Source organism: Amblyomma maculatum, chromosome 1 (assembly GCF_055883805.1).
Source record: "Amblyomma maculatum isolate TAMU_Amacu chromosome 1, ASM5588380v1, whole genome shotgun sequence".
Lineage (NCBI taxonomy): Eukaryota > Metazoa > Arthropoda > Arachnida > Ixodida > Ixodidae > Amblyomma > Amblyomma maculatum.
In genome coordinates this window covers 489105710-489130235 of record NC_139344.1, presented here as the reverse complement: position 1 = coordinate 489130235, position 24526 = coordinate 489105710, and the positions used below count along the sequence as shown (strand labels likewise).

General features: G+C 47.1%; 1 protein-coding gene across 1 annotated transcript in view; it reads left to right on the top strand.

The window, feature by feature from the left end:
- LOC146210161 (WD repeat and HMG-box DNA-binding protein 1-like) overlaps positions 1-24526 on the top strand; it is a 335137-nt gene that overhangs the window by 72666 nt on the left and 237945 nt on the right. The window contains exon 3 of the mRNA XM_084581922.1: positions 16219-16384. Within this exon, the coding sequence (XP_084438048.1) occupies positions 16219-16384 (166 nt within the window). The remainder of the gene's footprint in view (positions 1-16218; positions 16385-24526) is intronic.

Here is a 24526-nt window from a genome sequence, read left to right as displayed (position 1 = left end):
TTACTATCACTAGATCGTGTCGCTCGCAGAAATCTAGCATTAGCTTCCCGTTACAATCCGTGTATCCATCCAGATCGTCGATGTGGCCGTTCATGTCCCCCAGCAGAATAATATTGGCCCCGTTTCCAAACTGGCTTATATCGTCACTGAGACATTCAACAAGATCCCTGTTTTCTTGCCTGCATTGATGTCCTGTTCCTAAATAAACTACCCCTAGCCATGTCCTTATGCCGGCAATGGTTCCTGAAACCCAGATATGTTCTTTACAAGATGATTTGATTCTTTGCCAATTTGTTCCCTGGTGTATCAACATACCTACCCCTCCACCCTTTCTTTCCGTTTTCGTTCTGTTGCACCCTTCCCAGACGTAGCCTTCTATAAACGGCGGATCTTCTAGATCCCTGAGATGAGTCTCGCAAAGAGCGTACACACCTATTTTGTCATCCTTCAACTGCTGTTCTATCTCTAGCCATTTCGCTCTTTTTCTACCTCCTTGCATGTTTATGTAGCTGATCCTAGTGTTAAATTTCTTTTTTGTACTTTTCTTTCTCGACCTACTCTTTGCCATTTTTGGTGGCTCAGTCTCCATTATTACACTTTCTTCTGCTTCACTTCTAACTACCTCTGTGCACGGAGTCCTCGCGGACCCCCTAAAAAAGCTACAGCCCTGCCTGCCAAGCGCCAGCCGATCTCTGCTCCGACCCTTCTGTTAAAATGAATGCCATCTCGCTGAAAAGCCCTACCAAAACCTGCTTTATGTACACGTCACAACACCTGTGGCGCTCCTGGCGGAGAGAGCGGGAGTTAGGCCGCCGTTCATGCGCACCGCCGTCTCTCACGGACTGCGCGAGTTGGTCGCCCAGTTTTCAGGCGTGACGTCACACAGAGGTCATGCGAAAGGTGATTTCATGTGCACCGCCGTCGCACCGCAATGGCTTGAAAGTGAAAGTACTATTGCTTTCGCAATAATAAGTTAATATCGAACGTCAGGCAACCGCAGACAATTAGTGGAAACAAAATGCAGGACACGGTGACGTAATTTCTTTTAGTTGCATGGTTAAGTCCGTGTTAAGTCCAACTAGCCCAAGAGCAAGTGTTGCTTATAAAAATAAGTCCGTGTGCACCAACGGAATCTACGGTCATAAAACACGTGAAGAGGTCAAGGAGGAATAATTATTACGCAGTTTCATAGAAAAGAGGTACACAGGAAGAGCTCGACTGCTAAGAGGCATTGGACACCTATTACGCTTTAAAGAGAAAAAGCGCCAATGGAAGGTACTAAACGCTGGCCAACAAAAAACAAAGCAGGACTGTTATAAGCTCAAGGGAAGTATGACTAGTTTATATGAGTCATCACCAGCAACCGCTGCACACAACATCCAAGTGGCTAAATGCTTGATTTTTTTCTCTCCATACTTCACCACGACTGTGATGGTGATACTCAAGATATTGTATTGCGCTCGCCGGAGGGATGGACAACGTATTGGTTTTAACTCTGAAAACAGAATTTAAGGTCACATGGGCATTGCAAGTAAAACGAAATGAAACCTTCATGCAGAAACGGATCACTAAAAATATTGTTACGACAGGGGTTTGACGTCGGAGCACTGAACAAACTCAAAACGTAGAGCGCTATCTAGCTCGAGACGGCATTCTTAGCGCAAAAAAAAAAACACACACGCACACGAGAGAAAAGGAAGTACACGGAAGGTCTCGTGTCCTTCCTTTTCTCTCGTGTGCGTGTTTTTTTTTGCGCTAATAATGCCGTCTGAACCTGAAAACCATCTAGCCCGTCTACAAGTTCTTTTAAACCATTTATCTATACTCGGTCGAGAGGGCATAGAGCTCAGCTGGTCAGCAGCTGCGCGTCCGGCACGAGAGGCGTTTCCCAACGTCTTTCTTCTTGACTTGTGCTATCAGCTTCATCTTCTTCAAGACTGCTACATTTACCCCCTTGATAGCTGAAGCCCCCCAGACAACTGAAGCCCCCGGGCGAGGTAAGTATTCGTTCCCACGGAAGTGACACGGCTTCATCTGGACGACATGGGCAACCTCGGTTGTGACTGAGCGACGACCACTTGCTGTCATTTCTCTCGGTAGTTCACTTCGCTGACGCGGTCGAGCACCACTTAAGGACCGGCGTAATGCGTCAACATTTTCTGGGCTAAACCACGCTTCCGAAGAGGTCGCCAAAGCCACACTAACTCTCCAGGGGCGTAAGACACATGGTTATGCCGGCAGTCGTACCGACCTTTGGACCGCTCTTGCGAAGCGAGAATTCGCAAACGGGCATGACGGCGAGCTCCCTCTGCCCGACAGAGTTTCGGCGATGCACGGGCTGTCATGGACGGAGTAAGCAAGAATGGTGTCTAGACAATGCCGAGGAGGACGGGCACGTAGAAGAAAGAACGGGTTGTAGCCGGTCGTCTCATGTTGTTGAATGCAAACGGTATAAACGGCGGTATGGTATCCCAGCTCGTGTGGTCAGATGCGATGTGTATAGACAGCATGTGACCAGTGTGGGGTTTGCGCGCTCCGTCAAGTCGTTGGCTTGAGGGTGATATGGTGCTGAATGCTGAAAACTCGACGCGCACAAAAGGAGAAGCTCATCCACAACATCAACCATAAACTGGCGATCCCGATCACTCGCGGATGTCCATGGCGGAGGAGGACTGAGGGGAGAAAGAACAGGAACACGTGGTGAGTGGTGAATGAAGTAAGAGCGGCTGTTTCGCAGTAGCGGGTGAGATAGTAGGCTCAAGCCACAATCCAACGATTTCGGTCGGAAGACCTCGGGAAGGGACCCATAAGGTCGATTCCGACTTTCTTGAAAGAACCACGTGGTGGAGTCACAGGATGCAGCAGGCCCTGTGGCGTGGGCGTAGGATGTCTTTGGCACTCAGCGCAGCTCGCTACATATCGCTCAGTTGTCTGCTGCATCTTCGGCCAATTAAACCGGTCACGGGCATCGTGGAGCGTTCGTGCAGAGCCCAGGTGACTGGAAGTGGGGTCGGCGAGCATGGGACGCAGGATGCACGAACGGTGGCTCTCAGGAACCACAAGTAGAAAATTCGTGCCGATGCTTTAGTAAGCCTGTTTGTACGAAGGCCTTCACGGGCACAAAATGGGCTGGGAGCTGTGGAATTCCGCACCGCCGCGAACAGTGGCTAGAGGCTTACGTCGGTCTCTTGCGCAGTCCGCAGAGCTGAGGCGTCGGGAAACTCGGGCATGATGGAGGCGATGTAGTGATCGAAGTGAGCAGAGCCACATTCGGCAGTAGGAAGTGGAAAACGTGAAAGACAGTTTGCATCAGCGTGTGTGCGGCCACTCTTGTAGGAAACAATGAAGTCGTACTCCTGCAGCCGGAGATCTCAGCGTGCCAGACGACCAGATGAATCACGAAGGTTGACGAGCCAACACAGGGTATGATGGTTCGTGACAACCGTGAAATGGCGTCCATATAGGTAGCAACAAAACAGCTGAACAGCAAAAACTACTGCGAGGCACTCCTGCTATGTAAAAGGGCAGTTACGTTCAGGTTTGCTGAGGGAACAGTTTGCATACGCAATTACATGCTCGTCGGTTGCCGAACATTGCACAAGTACAGTGCCGACATTAATCTCACTTGCATCAGTGTGGACATCCGCCGGAGCGAGGGGTTGAAGTGCCGTAGTAGGCGATGTGACGTAGGCAGAAACTAGCTGGTGGAAGGACGCCTCACAGTCTGAGCTCCAGTCGAAAGGGACGTCCTTTTTGGAGAAGGGACGTCAGATAGTAGGTGACGTCGGCAAATCTTGGGATGAATCGTCAAAAATAAGAGCACTACAGCAAAAAACTGCGGAGCTTCTGTTGAGCGTATGGTTGTTTTAATGCTGCAACTTCTTCAGTCTTCTGTGGACCTCGCCGAACTCTATCGCGGTCGACGAGACGTCCGTGTACCAGCGCTTGGCGTTCGCCAAAACGGCACCTTTTAGTATTCAAGAGAAGGCCAACCTTCTGCATTCAATTTAAAACAATAGCGAGTAGATGTCGGGCCAAAAATGACATCGTCTAAATAGCACATGCAGATTAGGTCACGAAATATTGTGTCCATAAATCTTCCAAATGCGGCCGGCGCATTATATAAGCCGAAGTGCTACATAAAGTTACGGTACGCAGTCACGGATGACGACGAAGTGCTGGACTCGGTGAAGAACGAACACGCTGAAGCTCGACTCTGGACGGTCCTGCGAGTGTGTCCCTGAACTGTTGCGGCTACGACCTCGTAACCTCGTGTTGTGTCTCGTAACAATTCAAATAGGCCGTCCAGCGTAACAAATGTAGTTTTTCCTTGTCAGCAGGGTCCATCGGAATCTACTCCGATCACAAATCAACCGAAGAGAAATAAGACACCGTTGATGCTCGGGATACGACACACATCCTTTTTAGTGATGGAGTGGAGGTCGATGTAGAACCTCCATGCGCTTCGAGGCGTTCTCCAAAATGGCCGTAACCACGTTGAGCAATGGTGCGTCCAGTGGCTCATGAAACTAAGCGTAACAAATGCAAACAAGTCTCATTTCACCGTCGTCAACACCCCTTCCTATTTAACACTATAATCACTTCCAGTATTGAACACGTGCAATTTTATAAACTCCCCGGCATAACCTTAAGCAGTGACCTTACCTGGCGCGCTCATATCTCTAACGCGATATCATCTGCTAGCAAATCTCTCGGTTTTCTGAAACGTCATCTAAGGCACCCACCCCAGCATGTGAAGTTACTCGCGTATTAATCGCTCATCAGCCCTAGGGGTAGAATACGCATCCCTAGTATAGCACCCGCATCAAACCTATCAAGCTAACGCACTCGAAGCTGTACAGAATCGCGCTGTAAGGTTCATTAGCTCTGATTACTCGCTTAATAACAGCATTAAAACTTCAATCCGATCTTATGAGCCCTTGCTTGCTCCATTTCAAAGTTCGCTCAATCATTCCCCTGACATAACCCGCCATCACGCACATCCCACCGCAATGCGCATCCTTTTCATATTGCAGGATCACTGTGCAGAACGGCCACATTTGCTGGCTCATTTTCTCCCAACAGCCATCGACTGGCGCGACCTTCCCCACGTCACTGCTCCCATCAACTGCCCATCGACGTTTGCCACAACTGTAACTTCACATATTCGAACATTATAAATCTCACTTATTTGTTATTTTGTCTTTAAGGTAACACAATGAATGCAGCAAGGGTCAGTGAGCAGTGGCATGAACAAATCAGGAATCCGGGGATTCTGTGTCTTCATTTCTTCAACATGTTGATGTTTGTTGTTGAGGGGGTGGCAGAGAAGGTGTCCGTCGCGCGTTGGCGGCGAGGGCATTGCTTGCACCCAGTGCTTCCTATGATTCGCGACAAGATTTTTCATGTCGCCTTCTAGTGCATGCATCTTGGTTGATAGCTTTTGCTGGAGGTGACCTTGAAGTGGGCAATATTCTTTAAACTGTGCTCGCGAATAAGGAAATGTGTTTAACGAAATGATTGTAGAGTTTGGGAAGCTGTTATGGTACCGCTGTAGAGCGCATTCAGTTAACTACGAAAAAGTTGCTCTCAGATTGAACTATCACGAACTTGCGAGGATTAAATACAAAGCAATGGGCTACAGCACGGTTTACTGAAGTTTGTCGTCTCATTCTGCATACTCCTTATAGAAGGAGGGCAGGCACCAGGACGCCTCTGAATACGTTTAAGTCCCGGCTGTGTCCAAGTTTGTCAATCTGCCAACATGGCGCTCAGTCTCTAACCTGCGCACTGCATCAGTTCTTGCGGCACTACTTCGTTTTGCGTTTGTGCAATAATACTGGAGACAAGCTTTTCGTTTGCCACTTTAGCACATTGCCGAAGCGTCTTTCGCACATTATTTTCACAAGTTGCACTTTCAGTTCTTCCAGGGAGGCTTTCTGCTCTTCACTTTCTTTGTCTTCCTTTTGGATGCTCGCTCCAAGGGTATGGATCAACATGTTGCGCTCTTTCAAACTCCATTGGCGGTCCGAAACCAATCGCTTTTAATCGGGAGAGAAAGAACGCTAACACACATGCGCTCACTAACAACTTTATTTTGGAAGACAGCCGATCCGCGCCTTATATATAGACAAAGAGCAAAAGTGCGCATGAGCACGGTTATCAGAGCTCAAAGCGCAGCAAGCATCCAAGGAACGGCATCAGTTATTGAACACAACGCTGTGACACGGAATGTCTGGGCAGATGTAAAGAAACAGAACGGGGGCCCAAATGAAGCCCAGATCAAACGATATTGAAGGGAGCCAACAAATAGCATGGCTAAAAGCGAAAACGAACGCACGACACAATTCTTGCTTCAACAGCTTCCTGAATAGCCCTTGATTTTAACAACTGCTTGCAAAGCGGGGTTTTTGAGAATCTGCATCCAACATCAGACCGCTTGAAGGTATTTGCATGTTCGGTGGCATGCGACCCTCAACCGGCCGTGGAAACCGGATTTGCAGGAGACTGTGCTCCGAATGGCAGCACCAAGCCCGAGTGCTTCGACAACATCTGCAACTACTGCTTGCGTCGCCGTCAACGCCGACCGGGTGGATTAAATGGCGTCGGTTCAAACGCTTAATTGACGGTACCACCGAGTTTCTGTGGCTGCAGACTCTTCCCAGTCTTCGGACGGGTGTGCCTAAGAAACAAGCGGCGTCCAGCAATCGAGTTCATCTTGTGGGATGTGCCGGTGACTGTCCCAAGGACGTGCTCCAGAAAGGGCCTAAGTTCGCCACCGAACCAAGTCCGTCAGCGCCGGAAATACTGACCACGGTCAGGCAAGTGTCAAGGTCGGCATCTGCGGCTGAACAAGAACGTTGTGTGTCCGAAGGTGTGTACTGGCTTAACCGTCATAGCGGTACTAGGCGAAGTCCCCGCATTGAAAGACTCTAAAAAACAATAATTTATCTTTGTTAACCGCTGATAAGGAAGGTTCGTAATCCTACGTAAGGATGCCTACAATAAGAATCGCGATTAATACCTGTTTTGACAAATGCAACGGTATTTCATTAACCCAAGTTAGAAGCACAGCAATGAAAACGGCTAAACTTGGATAAGCTTTCCCGCTCGGCAATTGATAGCAGAAAAATGCCCCGCAGCATGTTCTTCACCGCAAGGACGCATAAACCAGAGTTTCCGCGTTATCGTTTCGGAGAATCATGCTTGGCAAAAATCGGTTGCTAGCTCAAAGTCAACCTCAAAGTTCTAGAAGTAGATGTCTGGTGAAGAATTCAAAAGATGCCATAACATTCTTGCAGGAACATCGAAGCACAGCCTTACTAAGCTTCTCTGTTGATGTGAGGGATTTGTATTATTTAATACCGCATGATTTGCTCCGTTGTGTAAGCGATTGCATTTAAAAGCACAGAGTCGTCGCCTTTCAAAACGCCTGCGTTATTTCTGCATGCGGGTTTTTAGAATTGTTATCTATGTATCTCAGGTCCACTTATGCTGAGTGGATCCCTTTTTATCCAGAAGCAGGGCATATGTATCGCCCCTATCCTGAGTTCTTGGCAATGCATGACCGAACAAATAGCAAAGAAATTGAAAGGTAGCAGTTTCAAAAATCTTGAGATCTAATTCTCATTGACTGTCCAGTTAATAATTTCACAGCCGAAGTTCAGAAGGTGTTGCATATCTTTACAGAGACGCACGAAAACCTGGAAAAGGCTGCATACGCTTTCTAGAACTGAAGTTGATTTTTGCGGAACAGTACGTTTGCTGGACTTCCAAAACAAGGACCGATAAACCAACACTATCCTATGAATCAGCTCATTCTAAGTTAAAAGAAATGTAGTCCAGGATACCTGAATAAAGCGCTCCTCAAATCCTGTGAGCATAGCCTAAAGCAGAATTTTCTGACCCAAGTCCACAGACTACTGAATTTAAGATAACCGCCCTTACTCCTGTCCTCAATAGCTGAAAAAATAGAACCCAGCAGGAAGGGATCTGAGGCCTCACAACAAAAAAGCTGCTCTAATACCCTATATTCACCGGGTTTCCCACAATCTGAAACGAATCGGAAAAGGGTCAGGGATTGACGCATTTTTCTCTACTCCTCACCGACTTTGCAGTCATTTCAAGCGTGTCAATGATCGGGTGAAAAGTCCCAGAATGCACAACCAGGCTTCGAGATCCTTTACTCACTTGCTCATCGGGCGTCGTGTATTCTATCCTATTACCCTGCGGTATATCGTTCAGACAGACAAATAAAATGCTATTAGAGCATCAAAATAATGCCGAAGAAAAAAAGTGTGGCAATTTGCCGACTCACTGTTGAGACTGGGCCGCGCTAGCAGCGACTGACTGATGCCGCTGACGCCGCTCGCTAGCGTGTCAAGACAACATGCTGCGCGTAGAACACCGTCGCCGCTATGCAGAAAGGGGAGGAGTGTCACCTAAACGGCATCATTTCTGACACGACAGTGGCATAAAGGACCTTTCGCTTTTGGATGCCGAAGTGAAAGGAACGTCAGGATGTTTTTTTATCTGCTGTCTTGCGCACATGTATAAAATGGTAAAGTTCGAGGCGTATGTCCGAAGAGCACGCGAATGGAGTTGGGATGCTCTAGTTTTATAATCTACCATTTCCCGATATGGCCTGAATGTTCACGAATCAGATAAGGCGAAGGAGAATTATTGCAGCAATTTGGGTACGCCTCGTTGCATAACCTACGTCCAATGAGCGGATTACCTAAAAAGACTAATTTGGAACACTGAGGGTCTTTGAGGAAGGTCTCATTCTGAAAATATATGTCCAACGAAGAAATGTTGTCAACAAGTGCACGTCAAAAAACGTGGGATGTCAGTCTAAGGGGAAAATGCTGACCAACGCTCGCTACCAGTCTGGCTAAATAACCGGGCAGTGTTGATTAATGTATGGCATCATGTACCTCATGTTGGCTGCACGATCTTAATGAACGAAAAGTATTTATAAGCACACGTACACAATACCAGACGTTGCCAGTCATATCTTAATGAGCGAACAATACTTGGAAACGTGCACGAAGGTATATCATATGTTCGCCTTCCAATCTCAACAAGCGACCAATAATTTCCAGCGCGCACCAATGTATATGAAATGTTGGAATACCGTTAGATCAGATAGACGATGTCGCCGAACTCACACCAACAGCAGCGAAATATTGGCAAACCACACGTATGGACCGTTTCACCGAGAGCGAGCAGGAGAGGAGGAAAATACTCTCTAACCAGATTCCTTGCACCGGCCCATTGTTGCCAGTACTGAGTGGGCTGTGCATTCGCACGCTTCATGAATAGCAGAGCGGCCTTGCACCTCGGTATATTGTCGTTTGAGATACTTAAATACCTTTATTAGCGCCTCTTTTAGTGGTAATGTCATCGGGACAGCAATGCGTGATCGTGGACTGCGCGAAAAATCAAAGAAATCGCAACATGATTACCTAGAGCGTATGCGGGAAGCATGCATTGACAGTCCGAGTTCGGCTGTGATACGTTTCCGCTTCACCGCTTTCCAGTCTAACCTTATTTAATTCGCTTATGAACGTTTTATGTAGGACAGATAAACTTAGTACCAATGGCGGACTCACGAATATGATGCCCACTTCACTTCCTCCGCCGGGCAGGCCGTGCCTCCCGCATGCCCTCCGCGCCAACGATACGGTGGATCTTTTCCGCCAACGCGGATTTCTGACCCATACCGTGTTATTGATAACTGCAATACAAATAAGTTACGCAACACATTACCGCTGGTGCGGCGCGCGGCTCATCGTCTGCACGCTGGTTCCGCTGCTAAGGCGTCACCGAAATTTACATCTTTCTTTTACTGATACTATGGGATCGGCAGTAAAGCAGTTCCATGAGAGACCGCTTACTCTAGCGCTGAGCAATTACAAAGCGTCGTCGGATGTGCCTTCGATGCGAAACAATTTAGGCCTAGCGACGAAGGGAGTAGCGCTCGACGAGAGTGCCGTATAGTACGCCGCGCCAGCGGGCGGCGCCGCTTTCGTGAGCGGTGCTGTTTGTGCTGTACATTTTTCGTTTTCTTTCATGGTGCCCCTGAGAGCGCATGTTTTTCGACGCTTTACTCAACAATACGTCGTGCAAACGATGCTGCTACGACGTGCGGGACGGGGGTATACGATGTTGTCTCGCCGCAGGACGAACACCAAGGCTTTATAAAAACGTCGAAGGATGGTACTTTAGACCCTACTAGTCTTGAACCGTAGTTTAACTCGAAAGTATACATTGTTTAAGCAGGACAGCTCGATCGTATATCCAAATGTGTCGCACATCATGTTAAATCAATGCGGCGATAACTGCAAAGCATCTTTCGCAGTATCTGCATTCCGAATTCGGCACCTGCCCATACGGTTCATTCGCTGTGTGTTTGTGTGTGCAGTTACCATTGCGATAATAAAATATATTTGAAAATACATGTATCGTGAAAGATATAACAGATATATCCTCACTGCGGAAGTGGAGCGCATTCCTTCGCAGCCGCTATGTCAAACAGATGGTATACGGTTTCCTGGCGCGCTCAAACAAAGCACAAATAGCACCAAGGTGTCGGATAGCTTTCACGAGCACCGCGAAACAGCACTTTTACACTGCCGCACCGCAGCATCAACACGCACAGCACAGCTATGATGAGACGCCGGAGCGGACGTTCCGCAGTTTGGCTCACGGGGCGCCACCATCAAACTAAGAAGGCTGCACCCAGGCATCGAAACTAAAAAGGTCTATACGCACGCTGGATGGATGGATGGAATATAGGAGCGTCCCCTTTGAAACGGGTTGGTAGCAGTAGCTATCGTGCTAATTTTTCTCCATATATCTTAATTATTGATTAAGATTGGTTAACTAAACCATCATTCTATTTATTAAATTTTTGTTTCTACATTACTAACATTATGTCACTTCTCTGCTTTTAAGTCAGCAATCTTCCAGTTGTTTTTTGCTAGTTTCCACCGGCGGTTTATTCACCCGGCCGCTGGCATCTCTAAACCCCAGAGCTTCAGGAACAGTGACTGCGCCTACATCAACTTCCGGACGAATACCATTACATTCGAGTATAATATGATCAATTGTTTCCTTGGAGTTGCCTCATACAGCACATGCGTCATCTTCATTGCTAAATTTCTTTTTGTAGCTGCGTGTTCTAAGGCACCCTGATCTAGCTTCAAAAAGTAGGGCACTGCCTCTTGAGTTATCAAAAAAAGCTTCCTTCCTGATCTGCATTTTCTACTTTCGGTATAATTCCACACTCTGTTTCTTTCCCATCGAATTTATCAAATTTTTACCTTCTGTGTTTTTCACCTGTTGCTTAATGCTCTTTATTTCTCCGTCCTTGTTACTAGCATACTTACTAGTTAGTTTCCTAGTTCTTTTCCTCCATTGTGAGTCAACGCTTTTTAGGTACAGGTATTTAAATACCTTAGCTGCCCATCTGTTACTGTCCAATTTCCTCTGGCGTTCCTCCTATAATATTTTAGTCTGAGCTTCCCGTACTTCGAAAGATGCCGAGGCCATATCTCCCTGTACCGCCTTATTTGTGGTTTTGCCGTGGGCACCTAGTGCTAATCGTCCAACGGCTCTCTGGTTTATTTCTAACGTCGACTGTACCTCTGATTTCAGGCACAAAACCGCATTTCCGAAAGTAAGTCCGGGCACCATAATTCCTTTCCAAATACCCCTCAAAACCTCATACCTATTGTATCCCCACAATGCCTTATGCTTCATTATCCCGGCATTCCTTCGCCCTTTGGCCTTAAGCGATTGCTCATGCTTTCCAATGTATGCCAATCCTTCGTTCACCCATACCTTCAGATTCCCATACCCCCAGATATTCAGCTACTCTAGGTATTTCATGGCCTTGTATTTTAAGACCCAGATCAGTTGAGCCGTTGAAAATCATCAGCCCCGACTTAACTGCGCTGAAACTGAAGCCTAGAGCGCCCCCTTCTTCTCCGCAATACTTAACTAGAGTTTGCAATTCTTCCAGACTCTCAGCTAGCAGCACAATATCGTCTGCATACATCAAACCGGGGAGGCGCTGCTCTACCGCCTTTCCACCTAATCTATATGTCAGGTTAAAACCTAGGTTACTGTCTCCTATTCTCCGTCCCAGGTTTATCAACTAAAGCATGAACAGCACCGGTGATAGAGGACAGCCTTGTCTTAATGCTTTTCATACTTTGACATCCTCCGTACTTCTTATCCCTTCCCACGTAATTTCTACTTTGTTATCCCGGTATATTTCCTGTGGGAACACTATTAGCTCATAACCGATACCTACTTCTTTTAATATGTTCCACAGGAGTTCCCTGTTTCGTTGTCGTAGGCCCCGTTTATGTCCAGGAAGGTGAAATACAAAGGTCTATTTTCCACTTTAGATATTTCGATGCATTGGGTAAGCACGAACAGGCTATCATCTAAGCGCCTACCATTTCTAAAGCCGTTCTGAAGTTCTCCAAGTATCTTGTTACTTTCTATTCATGCTTGCACCTTTAATTTCGCCGCCTGCATGGCCAACCTGTACAAAACAGATGTCATTGTAATCGGCCTGTAGGATTTTATGTACATCCTTTCTCCTTTCCCTTTATAAATCAAATTCATTTTACTCTGCCGCCAGCTGTCCGGAATTCGCTTATTCGTTATGACTGTTTCCAGAGCTTTTAACAACGTTTCCTTACTTTTTGGACCGAGTTCATTAATCAACTTGATCAGAATTCCATCTATTCCTGTAGATGTGTTTCGCATCGTGGAGGCTTCGCCGCTTGGTGGCGGCGTCACAAAACGCAAGCAGGGCTCCCCGGCGGCCTTTCTCCTTGGGTTGCTATGCAGTCGAAGGTTTTGACGCGCAATTATTGTGACCGTTCGGTTCATACGCTTCATATGGAAGTTATGTCATGCCTAGCAACAACTGATGTGTAGTGGGGTGCTCTAACAGCTACAAAAATTCCCTGGCAACGCGTTTCATCAAGTTTCCTGGCCGGCCTTAAGAACAAGAGTGGATTGTCTCTGGGCGACGAACAAAGTTCTCACGTCTCGTTGTATTTGTCATATTATTCTACATCACTTCTACATCACTTTTATGATGCTGATATGAAATGTTAATTGTCCTATTATGTGCACTCCGTCAAGCAGCATTATTTCGTTTTTCCCTTTTTTTTTGTTTAGTTCTCTGCGAAAGACGTACGCTTCTTGCCACAACAAAGACCGCATCATGTGCACAGCAATTTATTTTTGCTGAATGCAGCACTGATCGGATCATGTCTCACGCGTGGCAGTGCATCGTTTCTGAGCTCTTTTATGTACGTGTCTGCCTGTTAACTCCGGGCGAGCTGCGAAGCGTTCCTACTGTACACACGCTACTCGAAGGGGATGTGGCAAAGTTCCTGCTACATCTCGCCTAGCTGCTGATTGTCATTCGCTGCGTATATTTGCAGAATGGCAGGCTGCAGTTTTTTTATTTGCTCACATATTTCGGTCTCTAGCTGGTAACAAGTCGGCACATTCGTGCACGTTTAACAGCGTTGCGATTGTTTGATTATGACGCACAAAATAGGCCATGATTGTGACATTTACTGAATGTCCCCTTGCGTTAGCGCCCCATTTGTAATCGGAAAGATATATTAGCCTGAGTTCATTCCTAACGCGTTATGTCGATTTGTATCGACGCATATTTGCTTTCTTGTGAATTTAGTAAAGATAAAAGCCCCTGGGAGCCTACCAAAATAGCAGAATCTGCAGCCAGTAGCTTGTGAATGGCAAAAAATCAAATGACCATCGTACCTACGTACAGTATTCCCGACTGTTTACAGATGCTCGACCGCAGGAATCTGAGAGGTATAAGGGGTAATTTTATTAGTTTTTAGTGGCGACATAGATCGCACCCCGTTTCACGCATGACATGCAATGCTTTAGAAACCCTGTGCACATCTGTCTTTGCACAGACTGCGCGAGCCGTGAAGCATTGCTAGCGTGTGCATTCTAGATTTTGCACAGCTGGCTCTTAAGTTATAGAATGTATATCGATTCGTGCACTTGCTGAATGGGCATGCTGCAGCTCTTCTATTTGTGGAATTAATGATATTTCTAACAGGCACGAAGTTCATGGCTGGGGCTAACTCTGTCTCCCGGCTGGGACTTTCACTTAGGTGTACCTTCATTAACCTTCATGGAAAGTTATTTGGTAGTTGTGATATTTTACTCACCGGGACTCACAATTAACAGCTCTGGAAGCTTGCTGGATGCACGTTTGCAGTGCTTTCAAATTTAGTAAAGATGAAAGCTTGTGGGAATCAACAGACATAAGCCTCCAGCCAGAAGTTCGTAATGATGATGAGCAAAATGACCCGAAGAACCCTGCATACCTACCCACAATATTCCAACAGCTTACAGGTGATTGCTGGAGGAATACCTAAGATATAGCATGTGTAAAGCCTTTTTTGGTGGTTTTCCAGCATTCATGGCTCAAAATTTTCAAACGAAGCTTTTCACTTGTGACAGATGAAGAAAAAATGCTGTGATGCCAGCCATAAAAGAAATCATGGATTTATGAAAGTTGAAGAGCCCAAACAGTCACTGAATACCTTTCAGCTTTCTTGTTTCATACCAAGCGCGACTTGCGATATGTACAAGCTACGCGCGTAGGCATCGCGAAAAATCGGGGTAAATAGCTAGCGTTGAGCGGCAGGACATGAAAACGTAAGGAGGTACTTCTAAGCAGCCGGGGTTGCCGTAATCACTTCTTAAGCTACATTCAAAAGCAGTAGCAGATACTGCCACAATCGGCGTGTGCGATTTTTATCTTCTGTGGGGCGGTCCAGTTATGCGGAGCTCTCCACTACGGTATCTAATGGAGCTCCAGAGGTGACTGCATGCGGGGAGACAGTCGCACCAAAAACAGGCGCTACTTGAAATAGTTTGTTTTGAGCTACAAACCATACGCTCTCGCTATTTCAACGACGCATTACGATCGGGTCGAATTCAATAAAGATGATGCAAATTATTTCCGATTAGTCCAGCACGTTTTCCTGTACACAAATGTGTCGCCAAAGCACCTGTTCCTCTCACCTCTCAACGGCCCCATGATCGAGCGCGCGAAACTGCGTTGCACTCCAGGAAAACTTACAGAACTTATCACCTTTTCCCCAAACACAGTGCAAGTGTTTTGATTTTGAAAGGCAAGAAGAGGGATGATGCTCATGATAAGCTTTACGGCGTAGCCAGTCTGGGTGTATGAGGCAAGCATTTCGCGTGAATGTGGGTCGGTTTGTGCCGCTTCAGGCGAAGTCCGACTGCGACTTTACACAGAAGTCCACTTTGTAGCAACAAAAATAATTTTCGAACGCTGTCGCCGTGGAAATAATCGCCGCGCACCCGCACAAACGGCAGATCACAGGTTTGAACTTCTGCCAAGCTTGCTGGGGCACCCGGCGACTGTGCCCCCCCTGTTCTTCCCGCCGGTAGGCAGCTTTCAGTGGCGCCCCTACAGGCGGTGCACGGGGCGCTTATCACTGGTTTCCAGACGTAGTGCCAATGTCAGCAAGCAATCCCATATCTGGCCCATCTTATTCTGGAAGGTTCGCACTGACGTGCAAAATTTATATGGGTAATACGAACTGCGTGGGTCTGCAATGATTCGATCTTATATATATATATATATATATATATATATATATATATATATATATATATATATATATATATATATATATATATATATATATATATATATATATATATACATATTTGATGGTCCCAATAGTCAAGCGCGTTATATTTGTATGGAATTAATATGGAATGGATTTATTGGATAAGCATGTATTAGCCACGTGAAGGAGCAAGCTTTAAATTATATTCTGAGGCACCTAATGGCCAAATTGCAAATCTGTGAACAAGTTTAATACGAGCCTTTGGACTTTAGTTCTGAACGGAGGTGATCAGCGATATTCTTTGACGTTTTTGTCAACTCAACTTGAATGCGAAGAAATGCGCTGTTTGAATCGCAGACTTTGGATCAGTAAGAAACGCGTTTTTCGTCATCGCCAATGACACGTGCAAAGAAGCGTTCAAATATTCTCGTCAAACTGATGTCTATTTTGATTGCCTCTATAACCCAGTGTCTGTCTTGACTTACATTGTTGCTAAATAAAGAAGCACCCTTCCAACAAATCTCACTTGCAGGGCGTGGCGCTTGGCGAAGGCTGGCTGGCGGTCGTCTGCAAGAGGCGCTGCGTGCGCCTGTTCACGCTCACGGGCTCGCCGCTAGCAGTCTGGTGTGCACCTGGCCCCCATGTCGCCGTAGTGGCCGCCGGTGACCAGTTGGCATTATTATACCATGCTGCCAGTGGTAGGTCGCTCTCATATAGAATTCATATTCAGCTGCACATATTTCATTTTTTGTTCTGTTTCTAATTGCAGCGCTATCCATTAAAACGATGAACTGTGCGGGCAACGTATTCCATCTGGTCTCAGAGTTTTGTAGCGAGAGCTCAGAAGGGTGGCGCATCGCGCTACTTGGTGGAGGTTTGACATTTTTCGAAAGCGCTATAAGAACATGGAGAGAAAAGAAACAGACAGCACACTGTGTCGAGCGAAAACCGGGCAAGAGTATCCATCAGTGTGCGCCAGGTTAAAGTATGATCACTTGCCGAGTACCTTGGAGTAGGGATGAAAGCTAAGCGAAGTCTACCTCTCTACTGCCTCAACTAGAGTCGGGGTGGAGGAACCGGGCTTGGGGGAACCTCAAAAGCAGATTCATGTAGGGAACCTGTCTCAGACGTCGCAAACCCGGCCTTGTAGTGGTGGAATGATGTTAGGGCCGCACATTCGGCTAAGAGTTAGTACGGAGGCCCGAAAGGGAGCTCGACTCGAATTGTCAGTCAGAATCCTACGCTGCCCACATTCCCAACTTCCCATAACCCTATCCTCATTCGTACTTCCCTGCAACCTATCCATTCCGCTACGTCCCAGGGGAGATACGCGGGGACTCCCCGGGCCGTTTCCCTCGGCTGTGAGTCGCTTAGTAGCATTCCGCCCTTTCATTTAATAACTTCCAATCAAAAACCTTTGTCCGGATGAACCTGTTCATTTATATCTTCAATTGCGGAACTTTTTCTACCCGCGATACATTAGCGGTGCGGGAGGAGTCTGTCTTTGGACTCCATCTCTTACCAAATGTCCCTGTCTGTTTCTTCTCCATCCATGTTGTTTCAGCGCTTTCGAGAAATGTAGCGAGAACTACACTTGGCTACCAGTCGAGCATTTCGCGATGGCTATGAGAGGCCAGTTGCCCGCATTCAGCGTTACCATTGCAACCAGCGAGGAGCACCAGGTGCGGCCACGCGACTGCTCCACCATCGGAGCCGCTCGGGGCGTCACACAGAATGCGCTGATAGCAAGCATCCCAGTGCGGCGCTGCGGGCACCAGTGAACTGCGCTCTCTCCGGGCAACTCCGCATATTTTGCAAAGCCTGTAGATTTTGTGTGCACGCGGAGCCAACTCGCGTTGCGCTCTCTTCTGGTGCCATCGTGAAAGAAGCCAGTTGGAGACGAAGTCGTGCAACGATGCGCACACTTCGATGTGGTTTCAAGAAAATAGCCAAATATAAAAAAGTCGAGCTGTTTGTGATATATGGGCATAGTGTGCTGTGAGGCTGTTGTGAAAGAACTGATGCGTGCTCCCGGCATTGAGAGATTTGGTATTTTGCGTTTATCAGCCATTTTAGTTTCTTAAGAGAATAACCGCTTATACGAAGTGGAAATTACAAGGCTACCATGAACGAATCTGCGGCACAAATGTTATTCGCTTTTTTGTGCCGTCATACCGTACCTGGTAGGCTCCCCGTGGTTGTTTCCGCGTAGTTGTGTCCTGGTTGCATTTCTCTGTTGCTTTTTGTTGCCGCGGTGCTTGATTCGCTTGCGTTTCACGCGGCTGACCAGAACGTCCCTGATTGATACTTGGTGCATTTTGATGCGGAAGAAATTCGAAAACTCATTTTGTGATTTCGATGCACCTGACTGAACAAAGGCGGCTGAAATTTCTTGTCTACATCGACACAGCGGTGCTGAGTTGGATGCATCCGTTCGCCTGGCAAAATGCAACCCGACCGCCTCAGCTCGCTCCGTACGAACAACTCAGGGCACGGAGTCGCATCACGACGGCGTCAGCAAAAACCTCGGCTTGGGCAAGGTTGACTGGACTTCGACCGCTTGCGATTTCGTGCCGCATGAACCACCCAGGAAATGCACAAATTTCCACTTTCCTTTCTGCCCGGCCCCTTTTTCGGCACAGGTACTTTTGGGCCAGCAACGCTCTGAAAATGTGTTGAGTAAAGGCGCTGCACCAGAAAGAAGAATTAAACTTGATTAACTATAATGCACCAAAAGAAAGATTGTCTATGGCATGAATTTCTTACGAGTGCAGCACGAGTGCCACAGATCAAACTTTAGTTGGAGACATATGCTCCGTTTCAAACATCAAGTCCGACAACTTGTTCGCGCTCCTCACATCCACAATGAAAAATTGTGCCTGCTCTTGACGAGAGGAAATAATAGTTGCTTTGTCTGCAAGCTTAATACATGTAGTCAAGGGTTCGCCGAAAGTTCTTCTGGTCAGGGATGATAGTAGAGTAAAAACAATTGCAGTCCACGTCAATATGAAAAAATGCTTTTTGGAATCCCTACGGGTTCTTTGATCACAATGAGGCGGACAAGGCGAGGGAGTGAAAGTTTCAAGGCGAAGCTGGTGATTGTGAATAGATTAATGCCGTGTTTCCTGTAGTGCGATTCATGACGCCGGTTGTCGTTTGAATGAAAGACGACTCAAGCAGCAGATGGTACAGTCTTTGGCTAAGACCATCGTCCCAGGAAATATGGTGCCCCGTCTTGTGCGCGCGCACTGCCAGTGCACTTGCAGCAAATTTATTCTTTCGTACGTCACGCTGGTGTTCTTTCAATCTTCGTGTGAACTTCCCAGTTTCAGCCATATAAACTTCGCTGAAATCGGCAGAGGGTATCTTATACACCACACCAGGGAATTGAACAGAGGCTGGGGGCTTTAACATCAACAAGCATATAGCGAAGCCTGCAGGTCGGCACGTGTTCAATGCTCAAGTCATAATTTGAAAATACGCGGGACAGAACTTCCCTAAGACCACGTATATAAGAAATCCTAATCGCTAGCCGAAAAAGTTTTGGGAATGGCTATCCTACGTTGCGAAGCATCCTTCCCAATCCTCGAAATAAAATGGTTGGAATATCCATTTTGGCAACGCTGGTGCCGTACCTTCTTAAGCTTGGACTCTCTGTTTTGGCCTTTGCTGATCGTTCTGGTACGAGTTACAAGGGAAGAAACGACTGATTTCTTTTGAGGCATTGGATGGTTCGAGTTAAAATCCAGATAACGTCCGCTGTGTGTTGGCTTGCGGTACACGGGGAACGAGTAGTTGTGGTTCTTTCATTTCAAAAGTACGTCGAGAAATAGTCGAACGCGTGTGTGCCTCTTGCGCTTTGGGTTGTTACCTGCTCTGCTGCCTTCTTCCAAGAGATGTCGAGAAATAGCAGGCAGTATTGCTTTTCGCATTCGACAGTGACTTACAGCTTCGGTTCCACTGAACGTGTAAAAATCTTCGCAAGATGCAGACATAGTCATCCACATTAAGGGTAGAATACTTTTGGGGCTGGCGTAAACCTGGCGAGCTCTTTTTCTTCCAGAGCCTACATAACAAGGTTAGCTTGCAGAACTTTGAGTAATAGGTGAAATAAGTATTGCTAGGCAGATTCGCAACAATGTACACCTGTCGGCGACATCAAAGGGTGTGCGTTCAGCGAGAGCACTGTCCCTTCGGAGTACTTCTTCACACGTGCTGATGGCTAGAGCGATAGGCAAACTAGTGAACAGGGAGACATCATCACGTCAGCTGCGTCCAACTTCAAGCTACGGAGTTTTTAAACAAAATCCCAAGAATTCGCTGCGTCAGTCCCAGAGTTTCCTACTAAGGGGCTCAGTAATTTGTGCAGGTATCCTGAAAGTTTATGCAGCGCTGACCTGTTGGAGTCTCGCAAGGGAACACCAGATTTGTGGACCTTGGGTAGTCCGTAAATTGCCGGAGCTTAGCCGTTGGTGCACAACAGATGATAGTATAGCTTCTTTTTGTCAGGGGGCACGAACCGGAAAAGACCAGCAAGAAGCTCCTGGAGCTGTCTTTGCATGCTGCTGGTTGGGTTTCCCAGTAAGCCCAACATTTGTTCTCCAGTAATTTCTGTGTAGCAGCACTGTTTAGTTTCCTTTGTCGGCGGGCAAGACCACAATATCTGCATTTTCGCCGGAACTATTAATAGCTTGCCTTTCGGCTGCCGGTAGCCGGGCTTCATTGTGCCATTTCGATAGTACCCCAATGGCTCGGGCGCGTGCTTCATTTCGTACGCTCGGGGGAAGTTGATTTGTGGCCAGTTCCATGGAACAGATCACCTTCCGCTTATCAGGTGCTCGATGAACGTTGAAATTCAGACCGTGGGGGAGAACCTCACTACTTGTAGGCTGGTAGGAAGACATGTTCACGAAGTCAAGCTTGGCGTCTGATGTTATTTGCGGTCGCAGAGTTGCTTTTCTTGCGCCACGGTCTGCACTGACGCTCTCACACTGGGAGTAAAATTGGCGTGTAGCTGTACGTCTGGAAAGTGGCCTTCAACTATGTACTCTAGTTGTCCTGCGACGTAGTGTGCCTATGTGCCTATCGCTCTAGCCATCAGCATGTGCGAAGAAGTACTCCGAAGGGACAGTGCTCTCGCTGAATGCACACCCTTTGATGTCGCCGACAAGTGTACATTGTTATGATTCTGCCTAAACAACACTTATTTCACCTACCATTTGAAATCTTACAAGCAGACAGAGGGTATGGCCACGGCCGCTCAATGGAGGCGCACTTGGGTGCGGCCCGTCGCGTCGCCCAGAAGAGCCGTATTGCGCCTAGTTCTCATCGCCACCGCTGCGGCGCCACAGCTCCGGGACCAGTCCAGGCGGAGAGCTGCGCGCAGCGGCCGTGGCTGTGCTTTCGTTTCGGCGTCCGCGTGGTCGGCGCTTGTTCAATTTAGGATTATGAGCGGCGTTTCACACAGTATGTGATGCTATGTGCAAGTTTGCTATTGATAAGGTGATAGCGGCAAGTCATCATCTCTAGGCTTTTTTAAGTCATTCGTGGTCTTCCGTTTACAACGAGAACTAGGCAGTCGTGTGCTTCTCTGAGTGCGTACCCATTTAGTTGCGTTTCAACCACTGTAATAACATATTAGATATTGCAATCTTGAAATCGGGACATGGTCTGGGGCCATTTATTCAGCGTGCACCTTTCTGGAAACTTACAATTCAGGACGTAGCGTTCAACATTAATGTTCAGCCTGTTCCTCCGTTTTCACTGGAAATAATATTCAAGTGGGTACCACCACCAAAACATACTAACTAACACAAACTGTTGCAAAAGAAACAACACAAGACAGCCAGTTCAACGACACGCCCGCAGGCTCAGGCAATTTTTTATCGTTTGATTATGAAGTTGCGTAATGCACAGAAGACACGCAATCTTATTTTACAAGCGAAGAACTTTTCTCGAAAAAGGTTTATGTGCAAGCGGAATTTTTTCCACTGTCAGATTGATGTTGCTTGTCCAGTTGGTCAGCAGTGGTCGCATTAGTTTAAGTCCTTAGTGTGACTGCGGTCTTCTCTCTCGCAAATCAACTCCGGAAATTGCACACAATAGGGAAGAAGGGATGAAATTAACATGTTGCATAGCTTGCTGCTTCTTATGACCTGCGGGCACTTCATCACCTTGCTAACAAAGGTTCACCTTGCTAACAAAGGTGCATGGTGATTTTCAGATACCTTAGGCGTCCATCATCAAGAATTTTGATAAGTCCAGGGTTTTGCAGGAATCAGAATGCACAAAGTTAGTAAATGGATGGGGACTAATAAAATAAAATTATTGACACTCTAAAGTCAGCACTAGAAGTTATTTAAACTTTGGTAATATATAAATAATGAAAACACGGGCAGGCACTGAAAACAGAATAAATAAAAACGTTTCATGAGATTCTGTAAAACTATTCATACTTTCTCTTCAAATGAACGTGCAATGTAATCAGCCAAGAATGCAACCGGTGCTAATTCTATGTCAGCTGCTGGTTCACATCACACATGAATGAATTCAAGCTGACTCGAAAACTCTCTCGGAGCAGACGTGATATGGCAGTTGGCAAGGTACGACTTTCATAATCACGAATGCCAAGTTTTATAGCTGCCTATTGTTGATAGGTGCATTTGCAGACTGATGCTTGCAAGATGCCAACCTGCACAAAACGTGGCAAAATGTGAATAACATCAATCGATATTTTTTTTTCTCTAGTGGTACCTTCAGTATTTTCTCCGAGGTGAAAACTGCAGCCCTTTCGTCAACTTTATCGTTCCCGCCTTTAAATTGCCTTAGGCTGCTAAAAAGCGATACTATAGACCCGCTCTCAGAGCCTGCTTTAGGGCGTATCGGAAGCTGAAAATAAGATTCGGTTAAATGCAATGCACTAGTAAGGCACACAGAAGACATTGTTGTAAGATACTTGATGTGATCAAGAAGGTCCTTAATTTGCGCCACTGTGGATGTGGTTGTCATGATTGTTGCTTCGTACGTTTGTTTGGTTAGCCTTTGCTTCGACGCGCCTCCTTGGACCTGAATGTCTTCGATATGGCAAAGTCCAACTCTATAGCCAAGAGAGTCGCTCGTCATCTGTCAAATAGAGCGGCTCCTCTTGGTGTCTCCATGGATTCACTTATGCGATGTTGAGCAAGGCATACCATTTTGATATCATCGTCGTAAAAGTGATCGTGGCGCAGCTATCTTGAAACACACATGCTTCAGGATGACACGGGGGGTTGTCCAGGAGGAAATGAAGTGTAGCTAGAGGTGGGGAAAATAAAGCTATTGACCAGCGCACATTTATTTTTTCAAGGTTGTTTGGCTCAACATGAGCCCGCGTGAGTAACTTAACTTGTAATGTGGGCAGTTCGGGAACACGGAGGGGACAGCTGAAGGAAGCAGGATCTTCAGTTTTATGTTCTTCCTGTAATCGTCATCTGTGAAGTGTAGTGAGTATACCAGTGACTTCTCACTCGGCTTCCACCGGCTTCCTTTTCCGTCCTAGTCCTCCCGAGATATGTTTTTCAGCCATGCTGCTCGACGTTGTGAATCGCACGGGAACTCATGGTAACCGATCTTTTCTTGCTTTCGTGGTGCACAGCGGCACCCAGCAGTTGCCTGGCATGGTGCTGCATACGCCTAGGACGCTGTTATGCTGAGTAGTCAAAACGATAACACGCGCCAACCCAGCCAGCGCGCTCCTTCCGCGTCGTCTGCTCGTCCGTGCCGGCGGCGCCTTGTTCTGGAGTGGTGGCGCCACCGCGGAGAATGACGGCGGAAACTGTAATTTCTCCCAATACGCGCTTCGCCAGCCATTGAGGCGCGACGCGACGGGCCGCACCAAGTGCGCCTCCATTGAGCGACCGTGGTATGGCAATGGGTGCTTCAATATCTGTCACCGCTAGCCTTTTTATGGAGGCTGTGTAAGAAAAAGTTCTCGCCAGTTTTGCGCTAGCCCAAAAAATATGCTACCGTTATGTGGATTTCTGTTTTGCATCTTGCGAAGAGGAGACACCTCCCGATTTTTACATGCTCTAAGTTCAGTGGAACTGAATCTGCAGTTCACTGTCGAACTCGAAAAGCAAAACTGGTTGTCCTATTTTGACGGGCTTATGAACCGAAAGAATCACGACCTTTCGTTCGCCATGTACCGTAAGTTCACATACACCAGACGTTATCTGGATCTGAACCATCCAATGTGGTCGAGGACGTTGAAGACTGGTTGGCCAACTTCGACCTTGTGGCGGCCTTCAACCAGTGAGATGGGTAGGGCAAGCTATAAAACGTCTATTTTTCATTGCTTGATTCGGCCAAAACATGGTACGAGAATCGCGAAGCTCTGTGAAGATTTTCGCTGAGAGTTGTTAGCGACATTTTGTACCGACAAGCAGAAAGAGAAAGTTAAACTTGATCCAGATCGGAACAGGCGAATGAAAGTGTCGCCAGTTCATTGACGACATGACGCGACTCTTCAACCGGGCTGATCCAGCTATGCCCGATGCCAAGAAGAGCGCCACCTAAGTGGAGTGTAAAGGAGCAGTTTGCTGGACTTGTCCGCGTTCTTCCGAGAACTGTGGTGGAAATTACAAAAGAGGCAACGGGCAACTGGCTTCTGTAGGAACCGCTCATCACTGCTGAGGAACTTCAGGAGTTCGTGAGGAAGATTGTGCGTGAAGAGCTCCAGAAACTACGCATCGAAGCTCCACAGGCAATCGTCGCTGCAGTAGCGGACGTGGTCCGAGATACAATCCGACGAGTGGTGCAGCCGGATCCCTACATGATGACTAACAGCGACGTGCTACGAAAAC